Here is a 15,795-nt window from a genome sequence, read left to right as displayed (position 1 = left end):
TCCTCCTCCTCCTCCTGCTCCTCCTCTTTCTTATGCATTTCGTTGCCGATAAGCCGCTTTTATCGGAAAACGGATTTGGGTGCATGGAAGACCGGGAGTGCTTGTCCGCATGAGGATACTAAGCCTTGTGTGTGTGTGTGTGTGTGTGTGTGTGTGTGTGTGTGCGTGTGCGTGTGTGTAATATCAGTTCCGGACCTGCACAATAGGGTGGGTATTAAGACTGCATTGCATGGATTGAAAACTAAGGGAGAGAAAGGAGATTGCAACACCTTTACCTGGCCGTGGACCTTTAAAGCTGGGGTTGTACTGCGAGTTCTTAAAGTTGGGGTGAGAGGAGGAGGTGGAAGCGAGGGAGGCACGGAGGGAGGGCGAGGGGAGAGAGTAGCAGCTTGAAAGGAGAGGTGAGGGAAAAGGTGACCCCGAGGTGAGAGGATGAAAGGAGATGGAGTGAGCGGGAGAGTGAGGTGAGGGTAGGAATGAACAGCTTGAAAACAGGGGTGAGTGGAAAGATGGCAGGGAGGATGAGGAAAAAGGTAACTCCGAGGTGAAAGGACGAAAGAAGGAGTAGGAGACAGATGGTAAGAATGAACACCTTGAAAATAGCTTCGAGGGAAAAAATGGCAGAGTGACGAGAGGAAAGGAGAAGCATGTAAGGAGGGGAAGGAAAGGATGAGCCTGAGGGTGATGTCAGGAAGAAGCAGCTGGAGGGAAGGAAGGAAGGGAGGGGGGAGTGAAAATGAGACGCAGGGAAAGGTAGACAGAGAAGCAGAATGAAATGGAGAGCTGAAGGGAGGAGGGAAAGGAAGGTAAACAGAATTTGATGAGGAGGAGGAAGGAGCTGAGGAAGGGGATTAAAGACGAGTAAAGAAGGGTTCAGAAATGGTAAGTAAAAGACCAAGTATGGAGGAAGGGAGAAGTAGGAGAACAAAGGAGCAGAACAGAAAAAGAAGAGAGCATTACTAAAGAGTAGGCTACAGGAAAGAACGATAGAGAATTAGCATGGAAAGACGGCAAGCATGGAAGGAGGGAGAAGCAGCGGAATGAACAAGATCAAGAAGAATAAAGAAGTCAACGCTAAAGGGCAAAGGAAAGGGCGATAGATAAGAGAAGGGAAAGAAGTGTTAATTAAGGGGAGAGAGAGGAGGAGGATAGAATGCGCAATGGAGGGGAAAAAGCATTGGGAGAGGAGGGAGAGGGGAGGAGCTAGTGTGTGTGTGTGTGTGTGTGTGTGTGTGTGTGTGTGTGTGTGTGTGTGTGTGTGTGTGTGTCGATAAAAAATAGCCCGGTCTTATTAGCATACATGAATAACGAGCCCGAAACAGACAGACCGTCACCCTATATTGCATTAAAGAGTCTCACCCAATGGCCGTACTGAAATTTAATAACACAGTAATTAAATGTAGTTAGAATATTATAGTCGCAAGTAAATATATCACAAAGCAAATAATTACCCTCTTTCATTAGTCAATCATTAGCTTGTTAAGCATAATGACCCATCAGTATAAGAAGTAATATCATATAGCTAATCATATTTCAGTAACGGACACTTTTTTTTCTATAACAAGACAAGTAGAAAAGAACAAACACTTCCACAGTTCGCTTCGCCATGGCCACGCAATAGATACGTTCAGTCGTTCAGCGCAAGACGAAAGAGGAAGAGGAGGAAACGGAGGAGCCAAAAGTCAACAGCTGTCCGGCAACTTATCAAGGAAGTTAACAAAGGCACAGAGGAAGTCAGCGAAGCGTGGAGGGAGTCAGAAAGAGCAAGGGAGTCACAAGCAAAGCCAAACACGGAGCTCCAGGAGACGAGGCGATACTAATAAGGTGGAACTCGTCAAAGAAGGGATCGCGTTCCAATACAGTGTGGCGATAGACTAGTACACATTGGGACGCTCCTTCTTCTTAATGGATAACGAAGTGCAAGATGGTAGAAGGCCCGCCACACACACACACACACACACACACACACACAAGGAAAAGTTGGATAAATTTAAGGAAAAGTTGGATAAATTAAGGACAAGTTGGATAAATTAAGGAAAAGTTGGATAAATTTAAGGTAAAGCTGGATAAGTTAAGGAAAAGTTGGATAAATTTAAGGAAAAGCTGGATAAATTTAAGGAAAAGCTGGATAAATTAAGGAAAAGTTGGATAAATTTAAGGTAAAGTTGGATAAATTTAAGGAAAAGCTGGATAAATTAAGGACAAGTTGGATAAATTAAGGAAAAGTTGGATAAATTTAAGGAAAAGCTGGATAAATTAAGGACAAGTTGGATAAATCTTAAGGAAAATGTGGATAAATGCAGATACGGAGACGGGACCACACGAGCGTAAAGCCCAGGCCCTATAAAGCTACAACTAGGTAAATACAACTAGGTAAATACACACACACACACACACACACACACACACACACACACACACACACACACACACACACACGTCTATTCTCATCCTCTAAGTCCCTTCACTGCTTCCATAACACCACAGGAACACGATACCACATCCCCGCATCGCCGCACTCAATCATTCTCCTCTCCCTCCGTCGTCTTAAAATCCATACAAAACACACCACAGCAGCACGCCACATCACAGCACCACAACGCCACCACATCCGCCACACCACGACGCCAAGGCCCCAGTGTGTGTGTGTGTGTGTGTGTGTGTGTGTGTGTGTGTGTCCAGATAACGACCCACTTCAGACAAATGACCTCCACAGGGAAACGAGATCCTTAACCACCCCCGTCTCCTTTCACGCAACACCACCCACTACGCTGGTCTCTCTCTCTCTCTCTCTCTCATCGCCACGCCCTTTACCATAATTCTCTTTCACCACAACATCAACTCCTTAGTGAAGCAATTATGTCTTAAGATGGCATAATAATATTAATAACCTCCTCCTTCTCCTCTTTCTCCTCTTGTTCCTTCTCCTTCTAAGCTGTTTCTCTCCCCATCCCCTTCTCTTAATCATCCTCCTTCTATCTCTTTCTCCTCCATTTCTGACTCCTCCTCCTTATCATCAAACTCTTCCTCCTCTTTATCTTTTTTTCCTTGCTTCTCCTCCTCCTTCTCTCGTTCTTTATCATCTCTTTCCTTTCCATCCCTTCATTAACTTCTTCCCGACTTTCTTTCACACTGCCTCTTATTAACCTTCCCTTTCTCTCCTATTCTGTTTTTTTTTCTTCCCTTCTCTCTTTTCCTTTCCTCTCTACTCCTCTCTCCTCTCTTCTTCTTCAAACTTTACCCTCTCCCGTTTTGTAGTTGTCTTCTCTTTTCTACTCTCCTTGCTCTCTCTCTCTCTCTCTCTCTCTCTCTCTCTCTCTCTCTCTCTCTCTCTCTCTCTCTCTCTCTCTCTCTCTCTCTCTCTCTCTCTCTCTCTCTCTCTCTCCGCGAATCTCCAATATTGCCTTTCCCAATTTTACTCGTCTTCCATAATTCCCGGACTTAAGCTGCATGTTTGTCTGTCTGTCTATCCGTCTATCTGTTTGTCTGGTCCTAAGAGCATTGTAGGTTTATTTCCAAAGCTGTCGATGTCTTAACAATAAGAACAACAACAACATCAACACAACATGCTTATTTATCAACACAGTCTTACGAGGTACAACTCCGATTACTCCATGAGTCTCTTTTTTTTATTTGTAGGATTGCCAAAGCGGAAAGTCGGGTCCGGGGAGTGACAATATAGTAAAAACACTAGCAGAAAATAAAACTAAGCGGGCAAACACGGGAGAAAGTTTGGCGAGAGGGCGAGAGGAAAAACAAGCGAGGAGAGGAGAGGCGAAGAGAGGGGAGAGAGAGAGAGAGAGAGAGGGAGTGGATGAGAGGAGGTGGAGGAGGAGAGGGAGGAAAGAGAGAGAGAGAGGGATACAGGTGCCGGGAGGTGAATAGAGAAAGGAAGAGGGTGAAAGGGGAAAAGGAGAGAGAAGAGACAGAAGAAGGAACGAGGAACAGGCGAGACAAAACAAAAAAGGAGAAAAGAGAAAGCATTAAATAAAGGAGAAAGCAGGAGAGAAGGAGAAAAGGAAGAGACGAGAAGGGGCAAAAAAATGATAAGGAAGAAGGCAAGAGATAAGGTAAGGGGAGGAGAGGGAAGATAAGAGAAGAAGAGGGGAGGTACAAAAAAACAAAGGCGAGAGGAGGCGATGAGAGATGAGAGAAGGCGAGAGACAGACGGAAGGAGGAGGGGAGAGGGAAAACGAGAGGAGGAGAGGGGAAGAGGTGAGGGTGGGAGAGGGGGAGCACTATACGGTGGGGAGAATCGAGGCGCCGAGGGGACCAGCCTGACCTTTTAGAACAGTGTTAACCTTTTTTCCATCACCCCTTGGAGAGCCTTTTTGTTTCCCTTTCTTTTCTCCAGGGCGGGAAAGGAGGTGGGGAGGGAGGGAGGTTAGGCCTTTCTCTGAGTCTGAGGCACTCGGTTCGCTTCCTCTGCGACTACAAAAATAGAACAGGCACATAATGCGTCTATATATCAGTCCTGTCGTGCGTGTCCTGCGCCTCATCACGCGGACTGTTGGGGCAGGTCAGGACGGGAGCACGGCAGGGAGCATGAGGATGGGGCAGTGAAGTGGGGTGGCAGGGGAAACACGGGAGAAAGTTTGGCGAGAGGGCGAGAGGAAAAACAGGAGAGGAGAGGAGAGAAAGAGAGAGGGGGAGAGGATGAAAGGAGGCGGAGGAGGAGACAGCAGAGGAGGACGGAGTGGATATAAACACGGGTCGCCGCCCTGTCCTCTACCGGCCGGGACGCTCCCTAATGATGTGTGGCGCGGCGCGGCGAGCCAGGACGGGCAGAAGTGATTGGTCCATTACAACCACTGTGGCCCTGAACGCACACCATTAAGGCCGCGATCAAAGCAAATCAGGTAATCGCTCAATCACACTTAAATTATATGTGTGTTCGGCGAGTGTCAGTCAAATCACAATTCACTAACGAGAGTCGTGATCAAAGCCAGTTAGGTATTCACAATCACATTTACATAAATTTTGTTCGATGATGATCAATCACGCAAAAAATTATACCAACTACTGAGGCTTTGAAAATGAACGTCACTGTTACGGTAAATTTGGTAATCACGCAAACACTTAATAGATGTGTCCCACGGTTGTCTGTCACGTAAAATAGGCGCTTAATTTGAACCCACTGACAATCACGATAACAAACTACTCACAATACCAAGGCAAGGAGCACATCTAGGGCCATATTTTTAAACATTTCCGCGCCCAAGAACACGTAATTTACTAGTCTTTCGTGGGAGTTTAGGGCATTTCCAGGGGTACTTTTATGACCCTGGTGGAAGTCTGAGCCTTCTTCTGTACCGTGAACCTAAACCCAACGCCAACGCTTGCCTTCTCCCCCTCTCTCCCTCTCCTCCTCTCATTTCCTCTCTCCTCTCCCCTCCCATCTTCTTCTCTCACCTTATCTCTCGACTTCTTCATTTCTTTTCGCCTCCTCTCGCTTCGTTTCTATTTTACCTCCTCTCTCCTTCTCCTATCTTCCCTCTCCTCTCACCTTCTCCCCTCTTCTAATGATGGGAAGAAAGATGAACATAAATATGAATAGTACTGAAAATAAAGAGTGAGTCAGTATTTTATTCGATTATCCTTCATTCCCCTTCCTCGTTTTCCCCGTCATCCTTCATTTCCTCCTCCTCCTCCTCTCTTTTTCTTACTTCTCCTCCAGAAAGACACAGACAATAACGAATACGAGCATTAAGACGGACAAACAAACAGACAGACAGAGGGACAGAAACGTGTTCATATTAGTTAAAAATTTTGTGAAAGGAAATTTGCGCCAAAATCACCGTTCCGGAAAGACACATTATTAATTACCCAGCACAAAAAAAAAGGTAAAAAGTGCGCGCTGAACCATCACTGTTTTCACTAGTATATTTTTCAACGCCTCTGCAATCTGAATTTTCGCTGCAACTTCACAACGAAAATATTTACATGACTTCATAATTAGCTTACAAGGAAAGCAGTTAAACTTCAGTGAACCTTAATTACTGCCGAAGTGAAGGCGGGAGGAGAGCCTTACGAACACACACACACACACACACACACACACACACACACACACACACACACACACACACACACACACACACCAGCTCCTCTGAATAGACACGTAGTTCCTTCAGATCACACATACAACACCAAATAACAAAACAATTCACAGAGATATCACATATAAAAAAACCTCTTATATAAAGTAAAACAAACAAGACAAATGTATTAGGAATCATAAACACGAAAAATAAAAACAAAAGCAAAACGGATGGGATGCGACCACGGCTCCGATCAAGAGAAACAAAACAATAAAACAACTCAAACTTCGGGACATGATGGCCTCAGCAGACACGGTCCCGGCCGCGCTATTCCGCCCCGCGCCGTCATACCCAAAGCGCACCCCTTTAGGAGCTTCACCATTTAGAAAATCCATAATTTAAATATTTTTTTTGTGTATGTATCGCTTGCCATTAAAAACGCCATAGAGAAACACATATACACCACCCGTCCTCCTCCTCCTCTAAAGTTTTTTTCTCAAACTATAAAAATAACGAGAAACGATGAAAATGAAAAATACGAAACAAGTGAAATGAACTTGAAAATCGTCACATAACGCCCGGAGGTAAAAATGTACAGCTGGGAAACAGATGAAAATAAAATGAAAACAGGTGAAAATAAACTAAAAAACAGCATTAGGCTCAACATTAGTTTGAGAACAGCCATTCCTGCGCCTGTCAGTATTGTTGTTGCTGATATTGTTATTGTTGTTACTGTTATTACTGTTATTATTATTGTTATTGTTGTTATTACATGAATCATCACTTTTGCTGCTGTTATTGTTTGTATGTTCATTATTCCTATTATTATTATTATTATTATTATTATTATTATTATTATTATTATTATTTTTATTGTCATTATTATTACTATTTAAATTTTATTCAAACCCTTTGCTTCAGAGTTTCCACAATTTTCTACTGCGGATTATCTCCCCCATTCTCTCTCTCTCTCTCTCTCTCTCTCTCTCTCTCTCTCTCTCTCTCTCTGACAACAAAGGAGTTAAATCGAGCGTCAAAACAAGGAAAAATTCAATAAAAGCTCCAGGTTCCGTTTTACTTGATGAACCCATTTGTGAAACCCAGAGACATTCTTTCTTACCTATATTATTAAAGGCGTGTTTTTGTGTTGTCTGAACCTTATATAGTAGTAGTAGTAGTAGTAGTAGTAGTAGTAGAAGTGTGTGTGTGTGTGTGTGTGCGTGTGTGTGTGCGTGTGTACGTGCGAGGGCCTGACGTAGATGAATGGATGGCTGCGTGGATGAGAGGTGCTATGGAGTGGTTAATTAACTGTTGGTAGGAGGAGGAGGAGGAGGAGGAGAAGTAAGAATATATTTTTGAAAAGGAATTTACTTCATCAGGTCTTAGGGCCTCGGGGTCAGGTAGGGGAAGGGCGAAGAACATCTGTGAGGGGAAGATACGGAGGAATTATGTCCGCACGAAGAATCTGTTGGTGGACACGAGATAACATAATGTAAGGCAAGATTGATTATACACATTCTAGCACTTATAGTTAAATCCGTGGTAACTACACACACAGATAGTTCATGAATAGAAACGGGATACTGAACACGATGAGGTGATAAAACAGACTTCCTCCTTGCATTTAAAGACTCAGTTATCAATGTTATATGTTCTCCAAACGCTTGTTGTAAAAGATGAATCAAAGAGCTCACACACAAAAGACTGCATGTGAGTTTTCCAAGCGGCTTCTGACGCCTTAGCACACACACACACACACACACACACACACACACACACACACACACACACACGTACACACGCACACAGCTTGGTGGGGTCGAGGGGGGATGAGAGGCTGCGTCGCTATTGACTTGCCGGCCACTGAGTGTCTCGCGGGAGAGGACGAGGACGAGGACGAGGAACACAAGGGCGAGGACGAGAAGGGACTCAAAGACGACAAAGAGAACAGCAACGAGGAAGAAGCACCGGGAGAGGAAAGGAGGAGAAAAGAAGAGGAAATAAGAGAACAAGAATGAGGAAGACGCACAGACAGAAGAGGAATGGAGGAGAAACGAGAAGAAGAAGGAGGAAGGAGAGAGTCAAGGAGTGGAGGAAAGGAGAAACTACGAATGAGGAAGAAACTCAGGCAGGAAATAAGAGTGGAGGGGAATCGGAAAGGAGGAAGAGAGAGGAGAGAATGCCAGAGGAGGAGAGAGAGGACGAAAACGAATAAGGGGAAGCGGAAAGGAGAAAGAGGGCGAGGAAAATGAGGGTGTGAAAGAAGGGGAAGAAAAGAAACAAAGTAAATGAAAAAGAGAACCCAATTAACGATACGAGAGCAGGGGAATGAGCGTGGAAGGAAAAAAAAGAGAATCAGAGGAAGAAAGGGAGAGGGCGAAAGGAAAGGGGAGGGAGGTGAAGAAGAGAATGAAGGAAAGGCGGAGGAGGATGTAAAATGGGAGGAGAAGAAAGGAAGATAGAGAATGGTAACGAAGATGAAGAGAGAGAGAGAGAGAGAGAGAGAGAGAGAGAGAGAGAGAGAGAGAGAGAGAGAGAGAGAGAGAGAGAGTGTTTGTGGGAGGGAGGGGAAGTGGAGGAAACGGAAACTCTAAGTACGGGAAAGTTTAATTATATTCCTCATTTTACATCTCTCTCTCTCTCTCTCTCTCTCTCCGTCTTCTGTTTACTTTCTGGTCGTTTTACATCAAAGTCCAGTTTCTTGTTTATATAAATGTCCTCCTCCTCCTCCTCCTCCTCCTCCTCCTACTCGCTGCTACTTAAATTTCATTCACTTCATGTTCCTCTCTTAAGACATCCATTAAACCACTCACTCTTGCATCCTCCTCCTCCTCCTCCTCCTCCTCCTCCTCCTCCTCCTCCTGCTCCTTCTATTCCTTCTCCTCTTCTATGTATACCTCCTCTTATAAGTCCTTCATTATAACACTAACATTTTTTACCTCCATAGCCTATGATTCTTCACTCCATCTTCCTTCCTTCTCTCCCTTCTGTCTTTCCTCTTTCTCAACTTTCCTCCTTCCTCTCACTCTAACTTCCTCTCTCAAATACGCTTCCACAGTTCATCCATAACAGCATTTCCTCCTCCTCCTCTTCCTCCTCTTCCTCCTCCTCCTCCATTTCTTATTTCTTATCTTCTTTCACTATTACAACCATTGCCTTTTACTTTCATACATCGTCTTCTGCTTCATCCTTCTCCTTCCCTAATGCACCTCCGACTCACCTTCATTTCCCTATTTATTTATCTCCATCCTCTTCATCGCATAACTTCTCTTCTCCTCTTATCGCTATCTCGCATTCCCCCTTTTTTTCCCTCCGTTTCCTCGTTCTTATCTCCTTCATCTCTTCCTTTACCGCTTTATCCGGGTCCTTAAGTTTAATTGGAATTGCAAAGACCCAGAAAACATTTGATAGAGGAGCGAAGCGAGAGGAAAGAGGGAGGGAACGAGGGAAGGGGGTGGGAAAGGAATGGAAAAAGAGAGAGAAGGAAGAGAGGGAGAGGGGGGGAAAGAGGACCAAAGGGAGGATAAAGAGAGAAGAAAGGAAATGAGGGGTGGGGGGGTAGGGGAGAGTAAACGAAAGTAGAGAGGGAGATAAGAAAGGAACAGAGAATAGAAGAAGGGGGAGATGGCCGGTGGGAGGAGGAAGGGAAACAAGATAGGATAAAGATGATGGAGACAAAGAAACGAGGGAGAGAAGAAGTTAAGTTAGGGAGAGAAGTTTGGTGGAAGGAAAAGAAGAAGGATGGGACAAACAAAGGGAAGCAACAGAGAAGAAAATGTATGGGAGGATAGGAAATGGAGGAGAGAAGTAAGGTTAAGGAGTAAACTGGATGGAGAGAATATTGATGGAAGGGAGGAAGAAGGGAGAAGGGGGTAAGCTATGAGGGCAAAAAAGGAGAAGAGATATGGGATAGAAAGAAATGGAGGAGGGAAGTAAGGTTGAAGAATAAACTGGGAGAAGAGAATATTGGTGGAAGGAAGGATGAAGGGAGGAGGGGGTATGCTTAAGGGCCTATTACACTGGGCAAATTTTCCGTGGATCTTCATTCAAACCACGATTTCCGCTAGCGTGGGTCTCATTTATTTCTTGTTATTGCTGCTGCTGATGATGATGGTGAGTAATACCGTCGTCCTTCGGTGAAATCTGCCGTAGCTTTGGAAGATCGTGGACACGTCAGAAAACCTCGGAAATATGAGAACCACGCCAGCGGAAATCGTGGTTTGACTGAAGATCCACGGAAAATTTGCCCAGTGTAATAGCCCCTTAAGGAGGCAATAAAGGAGAAAAGACATGGGAGAGAAATTAATGGAGGAGGAAAGGAGGAAAAAGGCTAGGGAAAAAGATGGGTGGATGGAGAGAAGATAGGTGGAAGGAAGGAAGGAAGGAAGGAGGAGAGAGACAAGAGAGCAGAATAGATAAGGAAGGGGAGAAACTGGAGGAGGAAAGGACCAATGTTTAGGAGAAAACTGGGTGGAGATAAGACTGATGGAAGGAAGGAAGGAAGGAGAGAAGGGAGGAGGGGATAACCAAAGAAGGCAGGAAAGGATAAAATATATGGGAGGGAAAGAAAAGGAGGAGGGAAGGAGTAAGGTGGGTGGGGAGAAGACTGGTGGGAGGAGAGGAAGAATGAGGAGGGGGGTAGCAAGGGTGGCAAGAGAGGAGAGAGAATGGGAAGGAAAAAGTGAAGAAATAGAAAGTAAGGAAAGGAGGGAAGGAAGGAAGGAAGAAGGGAGTGAAAACCGGGAGAGAAAAGGAGAGAAGGAAAGGAGGAAACACGAGAGGAGGAAGAGGGGAATGGAAAGGGGAGGAAAGGAAAAGGGGAAGACGCTAGAAAGGGCAGGGAGGGAGTATGAAGAGACGGTTGGTGAGAGGGAGAAGGGAGGGAGGGAGGAGGGGATGACCAAGTTGGTGAGAGGATGGAAGAAGGGAGGAGATGTACAAGAGAAGAATGGGAGGAAAAAGACAGGAAAAGGAAAGGGAGGGAATAGAGTTTGAGCAACGTTGCCAGGCTGTCGTTCTCAGCATGTAGGGATAAAGAAGGGAAACAAAATGAGGCATGAAGGTTAGTTAGTAGAGAAAGGAAGAATGTTAACCCGGTAGCAGCGACGGGTCAAATTTGTGGCTATACCGTGTACCAGCGACGGGCCAGATTTTTGCTATGATATAAACCCCCCAAAAATAGATGCTGCATAAACTGATCACAAATGCGTTGATATATATTATGAAATGGTTTGCGTGTGTGATGTTTTTTTCTCATTTTTCTCGCTTAGAGGGGCCTTTAAGAAACATGATCCCCGCAGCTACCAGGAAGGGAAGGAGAAAATAAAATAACGGGGAAGCATGGCGGGGAAAGAGAATAAAGAAAGTAAGAGAGAAAGAAAAGAGGAAAAACAATGCATATGTAAAAGAAGGAAAAAAACGACTGAGAGGATAATTAATAGGAAAAGGAAGAATGGAAAGGGAGAAAGAAGAAAACAGGATAAGAGGGAGGTATGGCGGGGGAAGATAGCAATTAAAAAAGAGAAAAAGAAAGCAAAAAAAGGAGAGAATGAGGCAGAGGATGAAAAGGGGAAGGAAAAAATGTGTGTAATTGGATAACCTGAGAGGAGGAAACAGCAATACAGAGACGAATTGTGGAAGGAGGGTGGAGGGAAAGGGAGGGGGGCATAAACCGAAAAAAAAGGGAGGGGAGTGTGTGTGGGGGTGGGGGGGGGTTGGGGGAGGGAACACGACGAAAAAGAGGATGATTTGTTCCCTCGCATTCTCGTTCATATCAAACAGTTTCGAAAATTTGCAGGTTATGTTCCCTCTTTTGGCCCCAATCCCAAATCCCGCACCGTAATAAGAGAGAAAAAATAGACCAATTCGTTTTTACACACACACACACACACACACACACACACACACACACACACACACACACACACACACACACACACATTGAAACACACACTGAAAACAACAGACACTGAAAAACACACACACACACATTGAAACACACACTGAAAAAAACAGACACTGAAACACACACACACACACACACACACACACACACACACACACACTGAAAAACACACTGGAAAAAACATAGATGAAGACATTTTACTCTCTCTCTCTCTCTCTCTCTCTCACCTGTGGGATAGACGTAGACGGTGGCGTGGCCGAAGGTGGGGAGGGTGGGGGGGATGATGACCCGTGACTCCATGGCCGTGGGGGGAGGGGGGGTGGGGGGCAGCAGCGAGGGGGGCAGCGAGGAGGGCAGAAAAGAGGGGGGGGCAGCAGGGAGTCATGCAGTGAGGTAGCGCGCACCCCCTGGCATGCCGCGCCCCAGCCTCTCCCGCTGGCGAAGTGGTGTGTCCCCCGCGCCCCGTGACGTCATTGCAGGCTGGCTCGTGATTGGCTGGCGGTGGGTGGGTGTTGCGTCACTGGTTTGACTCGTCAGCTGGTCCGCACGACGCCTCTCTTCCTGCTGCAGAGAAGGAACAAAGCAAAGGCGTGTTAGAGAGAACTGTTCCTGGAGGTGCTTAAGAACAAACAACAATGGCAATAACTACAACTATAACAACACCACCAATGATAACAGAAATAGCGTAATAAATAGGGTGTTGGAAAAGGTACTGGAAAAAGGTGTGAACAGTGGAGGAGACTCTTGTTTTCGAGTTTCGTTGGCGAGGACCTTGTTGACTTTTGCTGCGTGGTCTCGTGTGTGTGTGTGTGTGTGTGTGTGTTTAGGGAGTTGAGTGGGGATGTTAATGTCCACCTCTTTTCTCATTGTTCTTTCTCTCCGTTTCTCCTTCTCTTCCAACCGTTAGTCTCTCTCTCTCTCTCTCTCTCTCTCTCTCTCTCTCTTCCTCCGTCGCACACTCGTCCTGGGTCACGTAACATCAAATCAACATCTCGACAGCAACATCGTAGCCGTCACTCGCTTCCTCCTTGACACAAATGGCTCATGCATTAACGCCTGACCCTCTGCCTCTCCCCCCTGACACCCCTAACCCCTGTACCAGCTGCCTGACACACCCCTGCCCCCTCGTCCTCTCCCTCCCCTAGCGTTCATTAAGTGCTGGTCCTTCATTATAGACTTGTTTCGTCTCGTGTTGTCTAGTTTCGTCTCGTATCAGCAAGGCAAACTCAGGGACAGAGAGGAGTTAAGCAAAATCTGCTGACTCGCTAACTGGGTCGTTGGTGAGTAAAATCGATTAAGTTTAATTAAGATGATTGCGAAGTTTAGTTGATACACTGCGACAGAGAGTTTCAAATGGATTACTTAGACAGATGTGTGGGTTGGGATTCTAAGGAGCTGTTATGTGTAGGAATGATGGCCTCCTGTTGTAACCTCTTGTCTTTCTGTATCCCTTTGTACTGCAACATCAGCATTAACTACTACTACTACTACTACTACTACTACTACTACTACCACGAAAATTACTACCATTGACACTTCTACTACTGCTTCTGTTGCAATTATTAAATGACATAAGATTTTCAAACGAAAGGGGGTTAAGCAGCTATTGTTATGCTAAAGCAGTGAGCTATGTAAAGACTATAAATAAATAATCAAAGAAATCAGTATAAAGGAAGCAGGAAAACTGAAAAACTGCACCACCAAACCTACACGTCGTCAACACTCGGCAAGGGTACAGACATCAAAGGTATCGAACGAGAGGTACAAACTCGGCACTACCAGACTCCAGTCACAAACAGACCCATAAAAATGTCTACATGGACCTTTCATCTGAAAAGTCACATGCATGTTTTCCACTCTTCTTCCCTTCTCTCCGAACCGCCTCCTCTCCGTCTATCTTTTTCTCTGCTTTTCTTCCTAACTTCTTATCTACTTTTCCCCTTTCCTTCTTACCCATTCCATCCCTCCTGACTCTTCACTATTTCTCTTCTCTCACATCCTTTCTCTCTTCTTTCCTCGCTCTGTACCTCTCTTCCACAAATCCAATATTCCGTCCTTCCCTTCCCTTCGTCTGTCAATAGCTAATAACACCACTTTCTCGTGAATACACCACTTCTGGTCTCAACAAGCGTCGCGGCCACGATGGAATGAATACATGAGAAAATCGTCCACTTTTCCGCCAGTGACCTCCGCTGCCTGACCTGGCGGGTCGTCTGTTCGGTAGGAGGTCAAGAGTTCCGGGAAGTCTATTCGCTTTAAAATGAGTAAGTTATTCATATGTTCCATTTATTCACGTTTATGTGTTTTTTTAGTGTGTTAATGTATCAGTTATTTACGTATCATTTACTATCATTGAAGCAACACACTGACGTGGTTAAACAGGCTAGCGCGTTGCAGTGATCTAGCAGAGCCATGACAGGCGGGTGCAGCCATACATACGGGACTATTGGAAGCAGCCGGACCAAGAGAGGTAGGTATCTCATCACAAAGCCAGCAGTGTGAATGCCCGGATGCCTTTCTCCAAAAAATTATCAGAAATTTCAACTAACGGCCCCGAGTACCCGGCAGGCTGAGGCGGCAGCTGAGTGCTTGGTTACGGCGGCGGTCAGGATCACTCCGGAGCAAGGGGGCTAAGAATATACGGGGTAATGGGCCAGGCCGCCATTTGTTACTGAACATTTGCATTGCAAAACACGGACTTTGAAAACGAAAGCTGATCTTTTTTTTAGTAATTAAGGAGTAGCTATGGATGAGTGGTCAGCTTGTGGGCGTGGTGTCCTGGAGGGCCCGGGTTCAAGTCCCGCCCGCCGCTATGAGCTGTCAATTTTTTGTCAAGCGAAAACTCTCTAAAGACGATCAAGTGGAGCTCCGAGGGCAGCATGAGCCAAGCAAGAATGGTGCCACTATACAACACTTGCTTGCGCCACTAATGTGCAGGGGCTCACCAACAGGTCCCGTCATGAAAGCCTGACGGAACTTTAGGCCAAAACATAATCAAGCACAGTGTTGTAGGACTCAATCAGGTAAGCAGGCTTGGTAAAGAACGAAAAGTGTTGAAGATCAGTCATACACTTTATTGAAGAGGCAGATCTGAGGGTAGTCAGCATACAAAACAGTATGCAGCCCATATCTACGAGTAAAATCTTGACAATGAAGAGATCAACTAAATTTCTGAAGGAACCTCCACTTGAAGCAGGTTAAAAGGTTAAAAATAATACCTTTAATTGTTTTCAGAAAGTGAACTTAATGTTAATGCGGAAAAGAAGAAACTTGAGCGTACAATCGGCCAGAGACAAAGCGACGAACTCGCGTACAACAGGAACAAAGTTACAAGAGCAATCTTAGCCCTGAAATGGAAATATTAAAGTCATATATGTAGCTGGAAAGGGTTGATGAGGGATAAAGAGGTGAGCAGATGACTTTATACGAAACTTGATAACTTTCCATTAATTTTGAAATAGTAAAAGCATATTCTTTATTCTTACACCTTTTTTTCAGCTCATCGTCCTCCTCCTCCTCCTTCTCCTCCTTCCCATTCTCTTGGTCCTGGAACTTCAATTCATCTCCATTTACTTTCACAGTATCACCAATCTACATTAATAAATAAAAGCTAAAAAATTCTTATCCTTCTTTCCCTTCTGCCTTCTCCGAGTTCAGCTCATAAGCTCCTAATAATAATCCTTCTCCATCTACGTTAACATAAACCACTTTCACATTCCTCCTCCAGTTCCTTCCCTTCCTCCTTCTCTTTGTTAATAAAAGCTAAAAAGTCTTTATCCTTCTTTCTCTTCTGCCTTCTCCGAGTTCAGCTCATAAGCTCCTAATAATAATCCTTCTTCATCTACGTTA

General features: G+C 45.0%; 1 protein-coding gene across 5 annotated transcripts in view; it reads right to left on the bottom strand.

Annotated features, from left to right (window-relative positions):
- The window catches only part of LOC126996424 (uncharacterized), a 76,686-nt gene that overhangs the window by 8,564 nt on the left and 52,327 nt on the right, over positions 1–15,795 (bottom strand). For all 5 annotated transcript variants that reach the window (XM_050856839.1, XM_050856840.1, XM_050856837.1 and 2 more), the window contains one exon: positions 12,174–12,510. In XM_050856839.1, the coding sequence (XP_050712796.1) occupies positions 12,174–12,246 (73 nt within the window). In that variant the 5' untranslated portion in view covers positions 12,247–12,510. The remainder of the gene's footprint in view (positions 1–12,173; positions 12,511–15,795) is intronic.

Source organism: Eriocheir sinensis, chromosome 10 (genome assembly GCF_024679095.1).
Source record: "Eriocheir sinensis breed Jianghai 21 chromosome 10, ASM2467909v1, whole genome shotgun sequence".
Lineage (NCBI taxonomy): Eukaryota > Metazoa > Arthropoda > Malacostraca > Decapoda > Varunidae > Eriocheir > Eriocheir sinensis.
The sequence above is the reverse complement of the archived record's forward strand: the minus strand, read 5'-3'. Positions and strand labels throughout refer to the sequence as shown.